The sequence below is a fragment of the Choloepus didactylus genome, chromosome 4 (genome assembly GCF_015220235.1).
Source record: "Choloepus didactylus isolate mChoDid1 chromosome 4, mChoDid1.pri, whole genome shotgun sequence".
Taxonomy (NCBI): Eukaryota; Metazoa; Chordata; class Mammalia; order Pilosa; family Megalonychidae; genus Choloepus; species Choloepus didactylus.
This window is the reverse complement of record NC_051310.1, coordinates 57420265-57442496: the sequence shown is the minus strand read 5'-3', so window position 1 is coordinate 57442496 and position 22232 is coordinate 57420265. Positions and strand designations below refer to the sequence as shown.

General features: G+C 36.8%; 1 protein-coding gene across 1 annotated transcript in view; it reads right to left on the bottom strand.

Moving 5' to 3' along the window:
• WDHD1 (WD repeat and HMG-box DNA binding protein 1) overlaps nt 1–22232 on the bottom strand; it is a 70080-nt gene that overhangs the window by 45652 nt on the left and 2196 nt on the right. Inside the window, 8 exon segments of the mRNA XM_037832665.1 lie at nt 27–81; nt 84–132; nt 934–1026; nt 3377–3472; nt 4415–4465; nt 6369–6480; nt 7168–7319; nt 12112–12223. Coding sequence (XP_037688593.1) covers nt 27–81; nt 84–132; nt 934–1026; nt 3377–3472; nt 4415–4465; nt 6369–6480; nt 7168–7319; nt 12112–12223 — 720 coding nt within the window.

The window sequence follows — 22232 nt, the reverse complement described above, 5'->3', positions numbered from 1 at the left end:
GAGGCAAAAAATTACTGGAAGCATACCTTTCCAAGCAATCTTGGTTCTCCACATTCCAAACTACGATTAAACCATTAATACTCCTGCAGCTAAATATTGCCCACAAGGAGACCAGGTTACTATATTGAGGGTCTATAAAGAAAAACAGTTAATAACAATTTTGCATAATTTGAAACTAAAAATTCAACTGATATCCAAATTCAAATTTTTTTATCCCCTGTTTTATATAACTTATAATTAGATCTGACACAAAAATGGTAGGACAAAGTTTGCTTGTTTTTTAACTTTCTTTTTCAGTAATATTCAACTATCCCTATTACTTTGCTTACCATGAGAAAATTACACTGGCACAATTTTAAAGCAAAATCTAAAAAACGTTATACTGGAAAACAGATTGGAAGGAGACAACACAAGGATTCTCTTAGCAGTCACCATGAAGATGAAGAGAACTAGTAAGTGAAATGAACCTTAGTAAGCCATTGCTGGCCTACTGGACCTAAGATTCCTCATTTGCAAAAATGTGTGTGTGGGTATGGGTGTAAGAGAGAATGGCTATACATCAACAACCTTTCCTGCTCTAAAATTCCAGAATCTATGATCACAAGTTTAGTGAAATTCACTTCATAATAAAGGCTAATTATTGATAATGTGAGAATAACTTGTTATAATACTATGCTAGGGTTAACTTTGACGTCTTATAAATTAAAAGGAAATTTTGTCATCAAATCTCACAAAGGAGAGAGGTCAGATAGGACCTAGCAAAAACCCAGTTATTGCCCAGTTACTGGCCAAATGAAAACTGGTAGGAGCCGGACAAGGCACAACAGTCTGGAGTTCTCCATTTCCAATGATATTTAACTGCAACTATATTTAGACACATTACGCATTAACTATTTCCTTTCACTGACTCAAAGTGTCACTTATAAAACCTACCTGAGAGATGAAATTATCTGAAAGATCAAACTGATTACTCCAAGTTTCTCTTCTATATAGCTTGACAGACTTTTCTACAGGAATTGCTAGTAACTATTAGGAAAGATAAAAAATTTAAACAAAAATTTATGTTAAATTCTATGTGAATAGGAAAAAGAGCAGAAAATTCCATCCAGATAAGCTTATAAAATACAAAGGCAAATCTGTATTCTAATTGGCAACCAACTATCAAAACTCAGAAAATTATTATTTAAAGTTGATAAGCAAATTATTATTTGAAGTTGATAAGCAAAGAACGAATGATGATTATTGCTTGCACTGAAAAATGGAGCATTTGTAGTTACTAATATTTTTACATTACTGATTCTTAAGGAATCTAGTCCCTCTGAATCTAATATAATGCATCTAATTAACTGAAAAGAAATGGAGCCAGAATCCTTGGAATATCTTTTTAAAAAGGAAATTTATCTTTTTAACATTCTTACAAATAAAAAAATTAGTAGAAAAAATAAAGACTGTTATTCTTTCCACATTTATCAAAAAAAAGACATTAACAGAGTAAAACTAAGTTAATTTTATTAGTTTTTAAATTACGTAGAGAAAACTTTTTGTAAGCAAAGAAAAAGTATACATCAGATTTCTTTGAACTCAACAATCCCTTTTTATGCACAAAGTACACTCTTAAAAGTTCATGTAACCCAAAAGGGTATATGTTGAAAATAACGACTCCTTCCCATCCCTAAATTCTACTTCTTTTCTCCAAAGGCAATTTTAGCATAGATTATAAAAGCATACACACAATGTACATACATATTTTTCATATTAACATAAACAGTAGCATTACATCTATGCCCACTATTCTACACCTTGATGTTTTTTGCTTAACAATGTATCTTGAAGACTATTCCATATGAGGATACATAGATTTACCTCATTCTAACAATTGCATAGTATTCCACTTTTAAGAATACCATAATTCATTTAACCAGTGACGTATTAATGAATAATAAAGCTTTTGATCTTTGCCCATCTGGTAAGTGAAAAATAGGGAGAGCACTATAGTTTCAATCTGTATTTCATGTAGTATGAAAGGTTGAATATATTTTTATATGTTTAGAAGCCATATGTTTATTTTTTTCTGTACACTAGCTGCTCATGTCTTTTGCTTGTCTTTCTCTTGGTTTCTTATTGGTGTATAAGAACTCTTTGCGAATTAAGGAATTAGCCCTTTTTGTCATGTTGCTTCAAAATTTTCCCCAGTGTGTCATTTGTTCTTTGACTCTAATATTTACCATTGCAAAATGTTTACTTTTTATATTGTCAGCTTTATCAACCTTCTTCTCTGAAAAATTAGACATGTGCAAAAAAGTTGAAAGAATAATACAGAAAATACCTAAATACCCTTTTCCTAGATTCACCATGTATCAGGAAAACTCCAAGATCATTCTCAACAATTCTTGCCTCCTGGTGTTCATGCCTTTGTATCAATGCATTTACTAATCTTTTCTCCACTTTTACCATATCCTAAATTCCCACATATATTTCTGTCACTCTGTTTAACAGATATATGTGTCTATTCATAAGTTAGTAGAAAACGTTTAATTCCCATAGCTTCATAACATGTTTTATTATCTGGTTGGATTAGACTTCCCTGATTACTTTCCTTTTTCAAGACTTTTCGTTTTCCACATGGACTTCAGAATCAGCATTATTTGGGCCTCCCAAACATTGTACTAGTATTTTATATTTGAATGTTGATAAAAATATAGATTAATTTAGGGAAGAGCTAACATCAAAAATTCCTTTCTAAAAAAGGGATATTGTTTTCTCTTTATTCAGGCATGTTAAAGTTTTCTTTATATCGACCTTTCAAATTTCTTAAGTTTCTTAATTTCACATTTCTTAAGTTTATCCCAGTTATTTTATCTTTTTTGATTTCAGGATAAATGCATTATTATCTTACACTACATTTGCTAAATGGCTATTGCTTGTATATAGGATTGCTATCATTTTGTATATTAATTTTGCTTCTAATTACCTCATTGAATTTTCTTATTATTAGGAATGGTTTTTTTCCCTAGTTGATTTTCTTGGAGTGTCATAAAGTATTTAATTTGCAAATAATGAGTGTTCTTCTTCCTCCTTTCACACCTGTCATCTTTCTGTTGTCTATCTGCATCAGCTAGTATCTGTTTCCATATTCCAGTAACCATGAACTTAAAGAAAACTATAAAATTCATTCATTCATGCAAATGTACACTTCAAAAAGTATCTTTAAAAAGTTGAAAGGTTTCTTAAAGCATTTCAATAGTAATTCAATAGCTTGGACTCTAAAATTTGTAATCCAAATGAAATAGTTAAAATTTTTAAAACTATTCTTACAGTCAAAGTTGATAAGGACTGAAACAAATAATTAAAACAAAGATTGAAAAGAGTGACTTACCTTACCACTTTTCGGCTGCCAAGAAAGTCTGCAGATTGATTTTGCATTTATTACATCATTGCATTTTTGTAGCAGTGGCCAACTAATAACACATATCTGATTTAAAAAAAAAAAAGAAAATTTATTTCCTTTTATGAAAATTCCACCCCAAAATATATGCAAAGTTGTGTACAATTATTAGGTAATTTCTTCAAATAAATGTATATCACAGAAAAAAAGCAACTTAATTCTCTTTAACATAATCATAATATTTGACTTGCATAAGATGCTTTAAGTCCTTCAGAGGTATGAAGGGCACTAATCTTAAATAACTAAATTAAACATAAGAGTATTTCCTGTATAGAATAAGCAACCAACATACTCACTAAATAAACTTTTAAAAAGAAACCAAAAACACCAATATATTAAGATCTTAAAGTATCTAAAAAATAAATAAAACTTGAAAGACCTCTAAAATGTCAAGGTGTCAAAGTCAATCCTTTTAAATAGTTCAAGAACGAGGACATGGAGGCACATCTGTGGGGGATATTTTTCTTATTAACCACATTATCTCTAGTAATAATGTGATCCTGTGATCACCTAGGAAGAACTGTTTCCTCTGCTGGAGAGCACTTTCTGGAAAGCAGCATTCTTCACACCTCCTTTAAAATTTTTACCAGGCTGGTTAGAATAAGTTGTATAGGTAATTCTCCACATCAAGTATGGCCCATGTCTTAATTTATTTTTGTATCCCTAACATCTAACATAAGGTCCAACATATAGTAGTTATTTTGGAAATTATATAACGACTGAATTTTTCCCATTGATTTAAACACCTAAAAGTGAAATACAAATTTATCATTTCCCTTGTGATTGGGAATAAATTTACTTATGCATTAGATTTTATTGAATTTGATCACAAAAATAGCATTTAATGTTTATCAAAGAAACAAAGTACAAAGAAAAACAATTATTAATTTGGCCCCAAAATACAATATGTGGCACCCAGTATATGCAGGAAATGGGCTAAAAGTTTTAAATTCAAATTGATGAGTTTACCTGATCTGAAATTTGCCAGACTCTGACAGACCCATCGCAGCTAGCTGATGCCTGCAGGAATAAACAATAGATTTCTCTATATTATACTCATAATACTATGAAGAAGACTGGATCGATAATTGAAATAGTCTTGTACCGACTGTGTGAAATTTTCCACTAATTCTCTTCCAGTTTTAAAAACATTCAATGAATGGACCTTTGCACACTGGTGTTCATGGAGGCAGTATTCATGATTTGCAATGGGTGGAGGTGGCCTAAGGGTACGCAGACTGAGGAACAGAATGGTGAACTGTGGTGTATTCATACAATGGAATATTGAGCAACCACAAGAAGGCGTGAAGCTGTGAGGCATGCAACAAGGTGAATGGATCCTGTACACAGCATTTTGAGTGAAGCATGTCAGAAATAAAGGCAAACACTATACTGCCTCACCAATATGGACTAACTACAATGTGTAAATTCAGAATTGAATCTTAGAACACAGCCTAAGAGGGGAAGATTATTGTAATGGTCCCTAGGTTGTAAGCTCTCACAGCAGTCAAATCTATTCCTGAATTGTGGTGGCTATCTCCAAACTTTGAGATGTTGATCCCTTACTGTATAACCTGATTGGTCTCTGAAACATTGGGATACCTGTGACACATGAAACTCAGAGCTAGAGCTCGACAGATATGAATGTCAGTATTAGCGCATACAGCAACTGTTAAAAAAAACGAAAAGCTGAAAAAGAGCCCAGACTTCAATTAGTGATATGAATGAAGCAGATCTGATAAGACTAGGGCAAACCGGGTCAAAGAGTAAAGGTCGAAACTGTATATTAAAACTTCAACTTCCATGTGAGACCAAGGGAAGAGATGTCTATTTGGTGCAGGATCTATATTTTCTAAACAGTATAACTCTACAGTCAGTTTGTTCTAATACCACAATTACATGGAACTTTGAATAGGAAGTGAGATATGGTAGGTTTGTATAGGTTAGAGTGAAACAGTGACACATCCCGAAGTAATTTGGGCAGAGAATAAAAATATATTTGCAGGGCCGCCCGATGAACTAGGAGAAAATGCAGAAGTGTTGGGCTTCCTCACCTGGACTGATGCTGATGTTGTCAAAGACATTAGGACTGGCAGTTTGATGTGCTGAGCCCTCTATCATGGGACCTGCTCTTATGAAGCTTGTTACTGCAAAGGAGAGGCTAGACTTGCATATAATTTGTGCTTAAGAGTCTCCTCTTAAGTACCTCTTTGTTGCTCAGATGTGGCCCTCTCTCTCTCTCTAACTAAGCCACCTAAGCAGACGAACTCACTGCCCTCCCCGCTACGTGGGACCTGACTCCCAGGGATGTAAATCTCCCTGGCAACACAGCATATGACTCCTGGGGATGAATCTAGACCCAGCAGAGTGGGATTGAGAATATCTTCTTGACCAAAAGGGGGAGGAGAAATGAAAAGAAATGAAGTTTCTGTGACTGAGAGATTTCAAATGGAGTCGAGAGGTCACTCAGGTGGATATTCTTATGCACTATATAGATAACACCTCTTAGGTTTTAATGTATTGGAATAGCTAGAAGTAAATACCTGAAACTATCAAACTTCAACCCAGTAGTCTGGGCTCGTTAAGATGATTGTATAACAATGTAGCTTAACAAGGGTGACAGTGTGATTGTGAAAACCTTGTGTATCCAATGGATGGATGAGAGGATAAATGGGAACAAAAACTGAATGAAAAATAGGGTGAGGAGGATGATTTGGGTATTCTTATTCTGATTCTTTCTGATGTAAGGAAAATGTTCAAAAATAGATTGGGGTAATGAATGCACGACTATATGATTATCCTGTAAACAGTTGATTGTACACCAGGGATAATTGTATGGTATGTGAATATATTTCAATAAAACTGAATTTAATTAAAAAAAAAAAAATTCAGGAAAGCAGCAAGAGAAGGAAAAACTGGTTACCAGAAAGATGTCCTTAGGATCAAAGGAAAGACTTAAAACAGGGGCATCGTGTCCTCGAAATGTTTTCTGTTGGCTACTGTCCATCACATCTACCACTTTGACTATAAAATCACTGTGAACCATAAGAGTAACACACATGAATAAACGCAAATACAAAAGCCTCTCCTAAAAGCTATGCCACAAATATTTCAAAATCACAAGAGCAAATGTCATCATTTCTTCATGGCAATTTGTGAAATTTGGCAGCTGAATTTAATGAATTACCTTTTAGTTTTACTCCATAAATAGGTGGCTGAAAACACAAGTCACAATTTCCCATTGTGTTAAAATACAAGCAACTTTCTAAGTGGTTTCCTTAGTTATGTTTTACGCTTCTATTATATGCTAATCTAATTATACCCACAAACATTTTTGAAAGTATAATGTACCATGCCTTTCACTTCACCTCAGCAACTTGACCAATTACATTTTTTCTATGAAAAATAAGCATCAAAGAAAGTAGCAAAAATCCTGTTTATTCAGCTCAGGTTCTACCTAAAATGAGTTTTATAATTTTATATCAATCACCGTTCCCCCAATCTTTTTCAGCATTTACTAAACAGGCTGTCTGCAAAGGAATATATGTCAATTCAAAAAGAAACACAAATTTGTCCTCAAGGACCTTTATGAGATAAAAGTCTTGAATACAAAAATGAAGTGAAATTTTGAATACAAAAATTTCAAGTCCTGAAAATCTTAACCCTGAATGAGGCCATTCTGTTCTAACATTATTTCCTTTTCTGACATCAGCCAGCCTTACCTAGATCCAGCAGCAATTTTAGCACCATTACCATTGAAAACAACATGGTTTGCATTTGTGGTGAAGCGAGTCAATATACCATCTGGAATTCCTTCAGGAAATGTGTGGACTTGAATAGTATTGTTAGATACTGCACTGACCAGTTTTCCATTCTAAAAGGAAAATTAGAGATAAGAAACATTGACAAAACAAATCCAAATACATTGGGAGTCTATCTGTAGTTAAAAATTCTATAAAAACAACAACAAAAAACATAAATACGAGTCATGTCAACAGAAAAACTATCAATGTACAGTTTTCCTGAAATGGATATCAGCAAGAAAAATTTATTTGCCACCTTTAAAAAACTTAATCCCCCTCATAAGCCTGATTATTCTCTTACTTAAAGTGAGAAAAAATATTTAAATAGTATTTTTATGGATCCCCAACTGTCATAAAAAGGAAGGTGACTGAACTTTCCTGTACCAGTGACTACAAAAACAAAAAATGTGTTTATAAGTAATTATACTTTAAATTTAAAACACTGTAAAATTGTCAACTGTGCATGGCTATTTGGTAATGTCATTCCATTGACACAAAGCCATGAACCCCATCCATGAAGCCAAAGAAAATGTTTTAGCACTGACCACGGGACTTATGATAGGTTGAACAGTGGTCCGAAAAAGATATGCCCAGGTTTTTGCAGGGGCAATTAAGGATCTCAAGATGAGATCATCACGGATTTAAGGTATGCTAATGACTAGCATCCTTAGAAGACAAAGGAAAGGGAGATATGAGCCACACAGACACATAAAAGGTGATGTGCAGAAGGAAGCAGAGATTAGAATGATATATCTACAAATTGAGGAACTCCGAGGATTGCTGGCAACCACAAGAAGCTAGGAGAGAAGCAAGAAAAGGATTCTCCCTCAAAGGCTCCAGGAGAAACCATCCTGCCAACATCCTGACTTTGGACTTCTGCCTTCCTGAACTGTGAGAAGATGAATTTCTGTTCTTTTAAGCCATTGATTCTGTAGTAATTGTAACAGCAGCTCTAGGAAACTAATACAGGACCAATTTTACTTTTTTCTTCTTTACACTCCCTTTCACATACAAAAGCAATACATGTTTACTATAGTAAAAAGTTAACAATATGAAAGCGTCCTGAGGGAACATAGATACAGTTCCCTACTCTTAAGAAGTAATCTCCACTAACATTTTGGGGTAAGTCTTTTTAACTTTCTTCTATACATATGCAGATATATAAGTATAGGCACTTTTTATTTTAACAGATGTTAAGATTACAGTATACCTTGTTCCGCAACTCATTCTTTTTCATTTTTCAACTTACTGTAAACACCGTTTCAAATAAAGATATATAAAACTACCTCATTCGTTTTAGTGGCTCCATATCATTCCATTACAGGCATACTTCACTAATTGCACTTCGCAGATATTGCATTTTCTACAAATTGAAGATTTGTGGCCACTTTTCCTTGAGCAAGTACATGGGCACCAATTTTCCAAACGCAAGTGATCACTCCGTGTCTCTGTCTCATACTTTGATAATTCTCACACTATTTCAAACTTTTCCAGTATTACTATATCTATTACGGTGATCAGTGATCTGAGATGTCACTACCGTTAATTGTTTTGGGTTGCCCCGAACTGCACCCATATAAAAAGGTAAACTTAATTAATTAATGTTGTGTATGTTCTGACTGCTCCATTGACCACCTCTTCTCAATCTCTCTCCTTCTCCTTGGGCCTCCCTTTTCCCTGAGACACAATGTTGAAATTAGTCCAATTAATAACCCTTCAATGGCCTTAAACTGTTCAAGTGAAAGGAAGACTCACACGACTCTCAGTTTATATCAAAAGCTAGAAATGATTAAGTACAGAGAGAAGACATGCTTAAAGCCAAGACAGGCAGAAAGTTAGGTTTCCTGCTCCAAACAACTAGCCAAGATGTGCTGCAAAGGCAAACTTCCTGAAGGAAATTAAAAGTGCTACTCCACTGAACACATGAATAAGAAAGCAATACAGCCCTACTGTTGATATAGAGAAAGTTTTAGTGGTCTGGATAGAAGATCAAACCAGCCATGACACTCAAGCAAAAGCCTAATGCAGAGCTAAGTCCTAACTCTCTTCAATTCTTTGAAGGCTGAGAGAGGTTAGGAAGCTCGGAAGGAAAGTCTGCAGCCAGCAGAGGTTGATTCATGAGGTTTAAAGAAAGAAGCTGTCTCCTATAATGCCACAGTGCAAAGTGAAGCAGCAAGTGCTGATGTAGAACCTGTTATCAAAAAGATCTAGCTAAGATAATTGATGAAGCTGGCCACACTAAACAATGATTTTCAATGTAGATGAAACAGCCTATTGGATGATGCCATCTAGGACTTTCATAGCTAAAGAGGGGAAGTCAATGCCTGGCTTCAAAGCTTCAAAGGACAGGCTGAGGCTCTCGTCAAGGGATAATGCAGTTGGTAACTTCAAGTTGAAGCCAATGCTCATTTACCATTCTGGAAACCCTGGGGCTCTTAAGAATGATGCTAAATTTACTCTGTCTGTGCTCTATGCATGAAACAACAAAGCCTGAATGACAGCACATCTGTTTACTACATAGTTTACTGGATGTTTTGAGCCCACTGTTGAGACTACTGCTCATAACAAAAGATCCCTTTCAAAATATTACTGAAGATGGCACTGTAGAGAGATGTAGAATTTAGCTAGTCCCCTAGAGCAACTAGTAAATAGCCAGGAACAATGAGTAAACAGTCTGGCATAACTGTTGGGGGACATCCATGACCAGACACACGTACATCATACACCAGTCTGGAATGGGTAGAACAGCTGAGATCGCAGTATAGAACTGTAAGTAAAGCTCCCCTAACTGCAGAGCTGGCACCCCTCGCCAACTGGCATGGCAGACTGACTTGGAAGACTTCCCTGTGGTAAAAAGAAGCAGTCTATTAGGAGCAAGGAAAGTAACTCAACCAAGCTCCAACTGTGGTTTTAATTAACGAATTTGGATTATGGAATACAAGCAATGAGCACAAATAAACCTGGAGTTAGCAGGAAAGGAACCCTGAGGTTTCTCCCAGCAAAGAGGTGACAGGACCAATGGAAAACAATAATAATAATAATAATAAATAAATAAAAACAGAGGGTTTTGGAGTCTACTGAGCTTAGAATACTGGAAAAGGGCTGTGTCTCAAGAAAAGGGCACACAGAACAGGGTATCAATTCTAGCTGAGGGGCAAAACTGGGGGACTGGGCCAGCTCTACTACCGGCCTTCGATTCAGAACCAGACCCCAGAGTCTGGGGGGAAACAGCCAAAACAGAAACTACGGGAGCCACACCTCCTTATACCAGTCAGGAGCGACAGGCTGACGGGCACAACCTGCTGGGCAGGTTAGGAAAAGCACAGCAGCTAGAGGCCTCACAGGGTGTGTCAATCTTCTAAGACACACCCTCAGGGAAACTTGATACTGAATATTGCCCTCTTCTGAGACCTGAGCCTGTTTGGGTCTGGGAAAACCTGACTACGGTAACCAAGGAAACCAGATGCCTAGACAACAGAAAACTACAAACTACACTAAGAAAAATAAAGATATGACCCAGTCAAAGGAACAAACTTACACTTCAACTGAGATACAGGAATTGAAACAACTAATGCTAAATCAATTAAAAAAGGATCAGATGATGGCTAGCATTTTGTTTAGCAATAAAGTACTTTTAAATTAAGGTACGTACATTGTTTTCTGAGAAAATATGCTATTGTACACTTAACAGACTACAGTATAGTGTAAAGTTAACTTTTACATGCACTGGGAAACCAAAAAATTTGTGTGATCACTTTATTGTGATATTTGCTTTATCGCACTGGTCTGGAATATCTGCAGTATCTCTGAGGTATGTTTGTAAATAGCCCTACCAAAATTTATTTTAAAAATTCTCTACTGAAGGACAAAAACTGTTTCCAACTTTTGCTATAATAAACAATGCTTTTACTAATATCCTTGTCCATAGAAACTTAGAATTGTCTAAGTATTTCTTTAGGGAAACTAGCCAGAAATGACTACGTTCATTCTAATTTTCTTACATAGTATTGATTTGCCATAAAAATATTCTTAATTATGCTTCCATCAAATGTGTATGATGAGGTTTACTTCCCCAAGCCCTATTACTGAGATAATTAGCAGTATTTTTCATCTTTCCCAAAATTATACAGTTGTTTGAGCTATGTATTTTCCATTACATGACTATTTGTTTAGATATTTTACTATGTAAGTATTTAAATATTTAAATATCTAAGTAGGTTATTTAGACTATCTAAGTACCTAAAAAGACTACCCCTACTTTAATGGGCCTGATGTTGGAAAAAATTTGAATTCAGTGGAAAGGTTTTTCCTTATTGGAATGCAATAGACTCAACTTAAAATAAAGAACTTGGTGGGTTTTCTGGATATTTAGCTGAGAATGTCCTTCTGAACACGTCTTCATTCTCCCAGTAAACGTCACCCCAATATCTGCTTTACACAAAACATTAAAAACGTGAAATATGTATACATGTTGAAAAAGTTAATGACACATGCCTTGTTTCTAGAAAGCTTCCTTATATTATTTCAAGTAGTAACATAAAAACTTTAAAATACCAGAGTTTTCCTCAAAGGAAAAAAGGGGGGCATTTAAGCCTGCTTCTTAAAAGAAATAGAACATATTCCTTGCATATAATTTAACTGGTTCACTAGTAATATCCATTAATCACTATTAATAAACCATTCAGATTTTACCTTTAAAATTTTTAAGTTATTGGCATTATTGTTTATTTTTTAGTATTATTACATGAGTGAAACAACAAAAAGGTATTTATATTCAAAACTTCTATAAAAACATTTTTCATCCAAGCATAAAAATCACATGCCAGTATCATTTTACATCACTTGAAGTAATATTTTTAGTACCTTCAAAGCACATGAATAAGCCTTTTCTCCAACATTAATTGATTTAGGATCATCATCATCCAAATCTTCCCAAATCCTCACGTCACCATCACTTCCACAAGTCACAATACAACTGTGAAAGAAACACACACATTTAAACATCAGCCAGTTTCAGGTTTACTAATTGTTTTGGAATGCCACCTTTATTTTTTAACGAAATCAAGATACTAGCTGTGCCAGTTTGGATGTGTTATGTCCCCCAGAACACCATTATCTTTGATGCAATCTCATGTGGGCAGACTTTTTAGTGTTGATCAGATTGTAATTCTTTGATTGTTTCCATGGAGATGCGACCCACCCAACTGTAGCTGGTAACACTGACTGGATAATTTCTATGGAGGTGTGGCCCCGCCCATTCAGCGTGGGCCTTGATTAGTTTATTAGAGCACTATATAAGCTCAGACAGAAGGAGCAGGCTTGCTACAGCCAAGAGGGACACTTTGAAGAATGCACAGGAGCTGAGAGAAGGAGCTGCAACTTAGAGAGACATTTTGGAGATGGCCTTTGAAAGCAGACTTTTGCTCCGGAGAAGCTAAAGAGGACAAACACCCCAAGAGCAACTATGAGCAACATTTCTGAGGAGCCGCAGCCTAGAGAGGAACATCCTGGGAGAAAGCCCTTTTAAAACCAGAACTCCGGAGCAGACGCCAGCCAAGTGCCTTCCCAGCTAACAGAGGTTTTTCTGGACACCACTGACCATCCTCCAGTGAACGAACCTGATTGTTGATGCATTACCTTGGACACTTTACGGCCTTAAGACTGTAACTTGGTAACCAAATAAACCCCTTTTATAAAAGCCAATCCATTTCTGGTATTTTGCATAATGGCAGCATTAGCAAAATGGAACACTAGCCAATCTTTTTTTTGTCTTTTTACACACATAAACCTCAATAATAAGACTGCTAACATCGTATTCTGTAAAATGAAAGTTGAGTTTAATGCTCTCTACAATTCCTCCATGGCATAAAAATATTTATTTGTAATAATGTCAGAAAAAAGAGTGCAATCACTATAACAAGAAGGACCATGTCTATCTTCCTCATCATTGTACCCCCAGGACCAAGCAATATCCCTGACACACAGAAACCTTGAAAAATGTCTGCTGAATGAAGGGATGGGTACATGAATTATCCAAACTTGATTATTCAATACCTATCTATACTGGTAAAATCCTGCTGTAAGCCTATTGTTTTCAAAGTGCTTTTATTCACTCACTATGTGTATTATCTAGACACACACAGAAGCAAAGAAAAGATAAAAATAACAAAGTAACATATGGTAAAAGACAGAAGATATACAAAGAACTGCAGATGGTCAGAAGAAGTCTTCAAAAGAAAGGTGGTATTTACATTGGGAGTCAACGGACAAGTAAGACTGGATAAGCTGTGACTGGTGACAAGGGTAATGCCAGAGGAAACCACATGAACCAAATTATGGAGTTAGTAAAACATGAAAGAGTTTACCAGGAACTTCTCATTCAGGAAATGAAAAACAAGACACAGACTGGGGTTGTCCTGTGGAAAACGACCTTAATGCCAGAGTAAGCATGGGCTTACTCTGAGCTTGGACTCCCTTCTACAGGACACAGATAGGAGGACCATATGTCTCAGTTTGCCCTGGACACTCCCTGTTTATGCATGCAGCCAGTTTGCCATTTGTCCTGGATTCTTCATTTTTAAACATATTACTCTTGGTAGTAGTTGCATGAACATTGGCTGTGAACATATGCACTTCCAGATTCTGCCATGGTCCTATCTAGTAGTGTGATACATATGCAATGCAGAGTTCTCACTTAAACTCATGGTTAAATTTGAAAGACAGGAGCAGAGGATTGTGGGAGATGGCAGAGTAGGAAGCTCCAGGAATCAGTCCCTTCACCAGAATAACTATTAAATAAGCAGGAAGTATCTGAATCAACTATGAGATTCCAGAGGAAGAAGCTGATCAAACTGTGGTAAATACCAGTGAATTTCACTCTCTGTGCAGCAGCTCCCCCATCCTCCAGCCTCACAGAAGGCAGCGGTGAGGCCTTCAACTCTGGCTCCCAGTGCAGCTTGCTGGAAAGAGGGTAGGACATAAAGACCTAGTTTCTCAAGATCCAGGGGTGTGCCATTTGATAGTTGATCACTGCTTTTGATCAGCTACTTCAAATCAATAGGGGACCAGATTGGGAAAAAGCAGCAGAGGATTCTTAAAGACAGTACCCTTCCTCAAAACTACAGAAAACAATTAAAGGGCTACCATTTACTGGGCAAGAGCTAAATCAAGAAATCGCAGCTTCAAGAGCCACAGGAGAAGCTCTTGGCACCTTGCTGGCCCCTCCCTTACTCTCTCCCCAGGGCAGTATGGAGCTGCCTGGCATAACCTTAGTCAATCCCTGGCCTCCTTCCAGCTGGGAAAGAAACTCCTCTCTGGCTTTTGGCCCCCAGCCCCCAACCCCAACTCCCCCACCTCCACCACCAAATTGGCCCTCCAGGCAAAAGCAGCCTGGGACAGTAAAAGCTGTGTAAGAAACAATTGAGTTGGGTGTCCTAGGACAAAGTATTATTGCTTTTTTTTTTTTTTAAGTCCTGTGGTGGAGCATCCCTGAGGGAGTAGAGGGAACATTCAAATTCGTGTAAACAAGGGGAGTCTAAGGCTACTGGGAAGTGCAAGCCCAGGACAAGATACAATTTATTCAGTTTTCATTTGCTTTTCTAGGGATAAATTTTAGTGTTTTCCTGTTCATAAACTTTATTTTCATTAATTGTACTTTACTAAAAGCTTCAAAGGCTTAACTTGAATATTTTGAATAAAGATTGCTAACTGATTTTGACCAAAATGCAACCAAAATTTAAAGGACTTGCTTCTAACAATAACAACACCACCACCACTATTAGAGGACACTTGGCTGATAAACCAAGTAGTCGGTAAGGACAGTGGAATTAGATACTTCTCCAATCATCACTGGACTCTGGAAGACAGGACTCTGGAAGACATTACTGTCCCTAGGAACTAATGTCTGAAATTCACTTTGGGTTTCATCCTTGAATGCCTTTCACGTTGTCCTTGAAAGGAAGTCATAGTTATGTTGCATCAAGAAAGGTTCGGAAAAATGGAGATGTGTTTTCACTGGCTGTCTTTCAGATTTTTTTTTTTTTTAATTAGAGAAGTTGTAGGTTTACAGAAAAATCATGCATAAAATACAGTGTTTCCATATAATGCCTTATAATTAACACTTTGCATTAATGTGGTATGATTATTACAATTGATGAAAGAACATTTTAATAATTGCACACAATTAACTATTCATGCTTTACTTTAGGGTTCAACTCTTTGTGTTGTAAGCCCTATGAATTTTCTTTTTAAATTTTTATTCCAGTAACATATATACAACCTAAAATTTCCTCTTAACTTCTTTGAAATATATATATATTTCAGTGTTATAATTGCATTCACAATGTTTTGCTACCATCACCACCATCCATTCATTACCAAAAACCTTTCCATCATTCCACATAGAAACCCTATATAATTTAAACATTAATTTCCTATTCCCTACCCCCATGCCAGTCCCTGGTAACAAATATTCTAGTTTTTGACTTTATGATTTGCTTATTCAAATTTTTTCATATCAGTGAAATCATACAATATTTGTCCTTTTGTGGCTGGCTTATTTCACTCAACATGATGTCTTCAAGGTTCACCCATGTTGTTGCATGTATCAGAACTCCATTCCTTGTTATGGTTGAATAACACCCCACTGTGTGCATATACCTCATATCTTAGTTTTCCTAGTCTGCTCAAGCAAATACCATGCAAAGGGGTAGCGAAAACAATGGGAATTTAATGGCTCACAGTTTTGAGGCTAAGATTCCAAATCAAGGCATCATTAAGGTGATGCTTTCTTCCTGGGTCTGGCTGCCAGCTAGCTTTGGCTATTTGGTGCCCTAACCCTTCAATATAAATTTGATGATTGGCTTTTTCATTTCTGCAAAAAAGGCTGTTGAAATTTCCACTGGGATTGCAATGAATCTATAAATTGCTTTGGGTGGAACTGACAGCTTAACAAAATTCAGTCTTCCAATCCATGAATAAGGAAAGTTCTTCCATTTATCTAGGTCTTCCTTGATATCCTTTAGCAATGAGTTTTAGTTTTCTTCATACAGATGCTTTACATTCTTGGTCAGATTTATTCCTATACATTTTATTTTTTTGGTTGCTATTGTAAATAGTCAATAAATATTTTTTAAAATTATGTAATTTTAATTATTTTTAAGCCCTTCCCCATCCCATTCTCAAGCCCATGTTTAGAAGACAAATTTAAAAAGCTATTGAAAGTTTCTGAGCATGTGGACTGTATCATGTCTTTATCCCTCTTTATAACAGTCACAAGAAGCAATGATATCAAGGCATTTCTCACCACCTGTACTCTCATCCCCATGGAGCAATGCTCCTTCCCTAATCTGACCACCCCTCCCTAAACCCATCCACTGGGCCTGTGATTCATGGTCTAGCACTGGTGAAATTTCTCAATCAAGATGTCTTGTTAATTTTTTATTTTAAAATAATTTCAATCATACATGACAGAAAACTCCAACATACCTTCATCACCTATCCCCAGATACCCGGATTCACCAATTTTAACATTCTGCCACCTTTGCCATTTCTATCTATCTATCTATCTATCTATCTATCTATCTATCTGTCTATCTACCTATATCTATCTAAATATCTATCTTTCTATCTATCTATCTTCATAATATTTGAGAGCAGGTTTGCATACTTCAAACTCCTTAAATGCATAATCCTTCCTTGTACATTTCCTACAAACAAGGATATTCACTTATGTAATCGCCTGAAGTTATCTAGTACAGGAAATTTAACATTGATATAAAGCTTACTGGCTATATTCCCATTTTTTCTGATATCCCAATAATATCCTTTTGAGCCTTTTCTCCTCCATTCTTAGATCCCATCAAGTATTGTGTATTGCATTTAAAATGTCATCATCTCTTTAACTGCTCTTTCTATCTTTTTTTAATTGTGGAAATATACAACATAAATCTTCCCATCCCAGCCTCTCCCAAACATACCATTAAGTGACATTAATCACATTCACAATGTTGCAAAACCCTTACCACCACCCATTACTATAACTTTTTTCACCCCAAACAAAAACCTTACATTCATTTTGCATTAACTCACCATTGCCCCTCCCCCAACCCCTGGTAATCTGTACTCTATTTTCTGTTTATGAGTTTGCATATTCGCTGACATTTTCCCTGTGTTTACCTTAGGGCAAAAATTTAACATTCTAAATCTATAACAATCACATTTGCTTCGATACCATACATATATAAACTATGTTCCTATACCCCTCCATCATCCCACCTTTATGTGGTTCTTGTCATAAATTACGTACTTATACGTTATGAGTCCAAAGCCACAGATTTACCATTACATTTTATGCATTTGCCTTTTAAATCCTGTAGGAGGTAAAAAGTGGAGTTACAAATGAAAAATACAATAGTACTGGTATCTATATTTGCTAATGTCATTATCTTCACCAGAGACCTTTGTTTCTTTGTGTGGCTTCAGGCATTTCTCTATTGTCCTTTCCTTTCAACCTGCAGAACTCTCTTTTGCACTTCTTGTAGGGCTGAACCAGTGGTGAAGAAGTCCCTCGGGTTCTGTTTGTCTGTGAATACCTTAATTCCTCCTTCATTTCTGACAGTTCTGCAAGAATTCTTGGTTGGTATTTTTTTGCTTTCAGCACTTTCAAGATGTCTCCCCACTGTCTTCTTGCCTCCATAGCTTCTGATGAAAAATCGACATTTATTCTTTTGAGGCTCCCTTGTTTGTGACATGCTCCTTCTCTATTGCAGCTTTCAGAATTCTCTCTTGATCTTTGGCATTCCACAGTTTTATTATAACATGGCATGCTGTAGGTCTATTTAGGTTTTATTTGGTTTGGAGTTTGTTGAGCATCTTAGATGTGTAGATTCATGTCTTTCATTAAATTTACAAAGTTTTTAGCAATTATTTCTTTGAATATTCTCTCTGCCCCTTTCTCTCTTTCTTCTCCTTCTGGGACTCCCACAATGTGTACACTGCTATACTTGCTGGTGTCCCACAGGTTCCTCAGGTTCTGTTCATTTTTCTTCACTCTTTCTGCTTTATGCTCCTCAGACTGGCTGATTTCAATTCTTATCTTCAAGTACACTGATTCTTTTTTCTGCCAGCTCCAATCTGCTGTTGAACCATTCTAGGGAATTTTTATTGTGAGCTTTCGCTCTGGTTCCCATTCATAGTTTCTATCTCTATATTGATATTTTCTTTGTGTTCATCTATCATTTTCCTGATTTCCTTTAGTTCTTTGTCCATGTTTTCCTTTAGCTCTTTTTCCATATTTAGGACCACTGTTTAAAAGTCTGTCTGGCCAAGGGAAAAGATGTTTATTTGGTGCAGGATATATATCTTCTACAGCACACTTTTATATATATCTTCTATAGCCAATAATTTAACTTGCCTGGTCAGTCTATTCAAACACCATAATTACATGGAACTTTGAACAGGAAGTGAGATCTGGTAAGTTTGTACAGGTTACAGTGAAATAGCAATACATTCCAAAGTAATTTGGGCAGAGAATAAAAATATATAAGCAGGGCCCCGAGGAGCTGGGGAAAATGCAGAAATGTTGGATGTCCCCACCTGGGTCATTACTGATATTCTCACAAACATTGAGGACTGACAATTTGGTATGCCAAGCTTTTAATCTTGGGGCTTGCCCTTATGAAGCTTGTTACTGCAAAGGAGAGGCTAAGTCTACTTAAAATTGTGCCTAAGAGTCTCCCCCAAAGAACCTCTTTGTTGCTCAGATGTGGCCCTCTCTCTCTAGCTAAGCCAACTCAGCAGATGAATTCACCGCCCTCTCCCCTATGTAGGACCTGACTCTCAGGGGTATAAATCTCACTGGCAATGCAGCATATGACTCCTAGGGATGAGCCTGGACCTGCCATCGTGGGATTGAGAAAATCTTCTTGACCAAAAGGGAGAAGCGAAATGAAACGAAATAAAGCTTCAGTGGCTGAGAGATTTCAAATGGAGTCAAGAGGTTACACTGGAGGGCATGCACTATATAGATATCCCTTTTTAGGTTTTAGTGTACTGTAATAGCTAGAAGTAAATAACTGACTCCATCAAACTGCAACCCAGAAGCCTTGATTCTTGAAGACGACTGTATAACTATGTAAATTACAAGGGGTGACAGTGTGATTGTGAAAACCTGTGGCTCACACTCCCTTTATCCAGTGTTTGGATGGATGAGTAGAAAAATGGGGACAAAAAGTAAATGAAAAATAGGGTGGGATGGGGGGGATGATTTGGGCGTTCTTTTCTATTTTAATTTTTTATTCTTATTTTTATTCTTTCTCGTGTAAGGAAAATGTCCAAAAATTGATCAGGGTGATGAATGTACAACTATATGACAGTACTGTACACAATTGATTGTACACCATGGATGACTGTATGGTATGTGAATATACCTCAATAATACTGAATTTAAAAAAAAAAGCCTTTGTCTGGAATGTCCCACATATGTTCCTCCTCATTGATGATTTCTGTTGCTTTCATTTTCTCCTTTGCTTGGGTCATCACTTCCTGTTTCTTCGTATGTTTTATAATCTTTTGTTGAAATCTGGACATTCTGATGTTTTAATGTGTTATCATTGTAATTTAGACTCTGAGGCATCTATTACTTAAGTGTGTATCCAGCTAGTGTTATGACACAGCTTTCCTTAAAAGACAGGAGCTAATTAAAAAAAAAAAAGAGAGAAAAGAAAACACTTTTCCCAGTCTTTTCAGATTGACCTGTGTAAGCACACTGCTTCTCCATACAATGAGTTTGGAGAAGAGCTCCAGGCCAAAGTGCAGGGGCGTTCCTGATCCATTTTGTGCATGCCTCTTGTCGTGGGCATGTGTGTTGCCCTAGGAACTCCCCCCAATTACAGATAGGATGGATAGGAAAATCCCCTCTTCCCTAGTAAACAGTTTCCTCAGAGTCCAGGAACTGTACTATATGCCCTATAGCCCTTGCCCCAGACAGCATTGTTCTCCCACAGCATTCTATAAGAGAGTTCAGTGAGCTACCTTCTACACACAGAGCAAGTTCTGCGATGGAGTCCCTCAGGACACCATCAGATAGACTGGACCAGACATACATGCTTCCAGCATGCACATAAAGGTTACTCTTCTCCCTCCAGAACTGGGACAGGAGATCCACACTGGGAGTGCAGACTGGCTCTGCAACAAGATGGTGAGGGGATGAGGAAAGGGCCAGCCAGAGTGCCATAAAATCTTAAATTTTTAAGTGGATTTTTTCTTGATTCAGCACTAACCCTGTTACTGCAACCCTTTAATAGTTTTGTGTAGCTTTAAGAAAGATGTTTCTGCCAGTTTTTGCTGGTTGTTCAAAGCTTCTGTGGAGAGACGGAGCCCAGAAGTACATAATTCTGCCATCTTGATCAGGGCAAGGACCCTCTAAACTCCTCAGCATTTTTTCAGAACACTCCCCTCCTTCCCTTTGCCTTCTTAAGGAGTAGATTTCTTTACCACTCCTGCATGGGACTGGAGGTAGGCCTTCCTTGTACTTGGTCACCATTTCCATTCCACTTTCCCACCCTTCTCTCTCTTTAAAAACAAAAAAAAAAGGCTCGAAACTCTGCCATCAGACCATCTAGATTCCTGAAAATAAATCCCCCTTGTTGCCTAAAGATTTTAGCACTTAGCTTATTGTTATTCTCTCCAACAAAATATCTCATAATTCTTGGTATTTTCAATATCCACATAGATGAAACTTTCGATACTCTGGCTTCTCAGTTCTTAGAATTCCTCTCTTCCAATGACCTTGTCCTCCACGCCATCTCAGCCACTCACTCCCTGGCCATAGCCTAGACTTTGTTTTTACCAATTTTGCAACTGCTTCATATCCTTAACTTCAATCATCCTAATCACTTATCTCTTCACCTTACACTCTCTAGTATCCTTACTCCAACAATTTTTAATTACTATTAGAATCCATAATCCACTGAAACTTTTTTTTTTTTGCTATCTCTCACGCCTGCCATATTCTCCCATCACTTCATCTGGTTTAGCTCCCATGATCTGTCATTAAAATCACACCTTTGCATCATCCTCAACTCCTTTGACCCTCTATGACTTTTTCATATTTACCTGGCAAAACCCCAACCCTCCAACTCTCTTCATATTCCAGGTTTGCACTCGCAGGGCTAAATATGGCTGGAGAGAAACATTTAAACAGGTCTCACTCTAAATTCACGATCAATAACCTGAAGTAGATCTTTAATGCTTCCCAGCAATGCAACTACATTTCCCTCATCCATTAAACTTTTCCTTTTTTCTAACCATCTATCTCACACCTGCTCCTCTTTCTTCAAACCTCCACCTCCTTGTCACTCTCAACAAATGATTTTGCCTCCTATTTCACTCAGAAAACAGAAGCAATTTACGGAAACTATCCTCATGTTCTCTCCATCCCTCCTAGATGCACCTTCCCACCAGTTATGAATTTAATTATGTACCCATCTTTGGGCAAATTCACCCCCTTTGCATTATATCCCCTCGTTTACTCAAGGACACCACTCCAGCAATTCTCCCTCTTTCTACTATAGCAATAACTTACCCCTTTTTATTAGATCATCTCCCCTACATATATACTATAATCTCTCCCATCTTAAAAAACAAGAATAAAAACAACCTTTTGGGATCCCGCATTTCTCATTCTTTGAAATTTTCATCCCAACTCCAATTCCTCCTCCTTCATTCTCTTGAATCCACTCCAACAAAACTTTTCATTCTTATCGCTCCATAAAAAATGATCAAGATCATCAATGACCACCCACACTGTTAAATCTAATGAAGAATTCTCAATCTTCAACTTGACCCACCAGCAGCATTTGACGTATTTTATTTCTTCCCCCTTAAAACACTACTTCATTTGGCTTCTAGACATCATTCTTGTCTCTTGGTTCTCCTACTTTACTGGCCACCCCTTCCAAGCCTCCTTAGCTGTATTCTCCTTC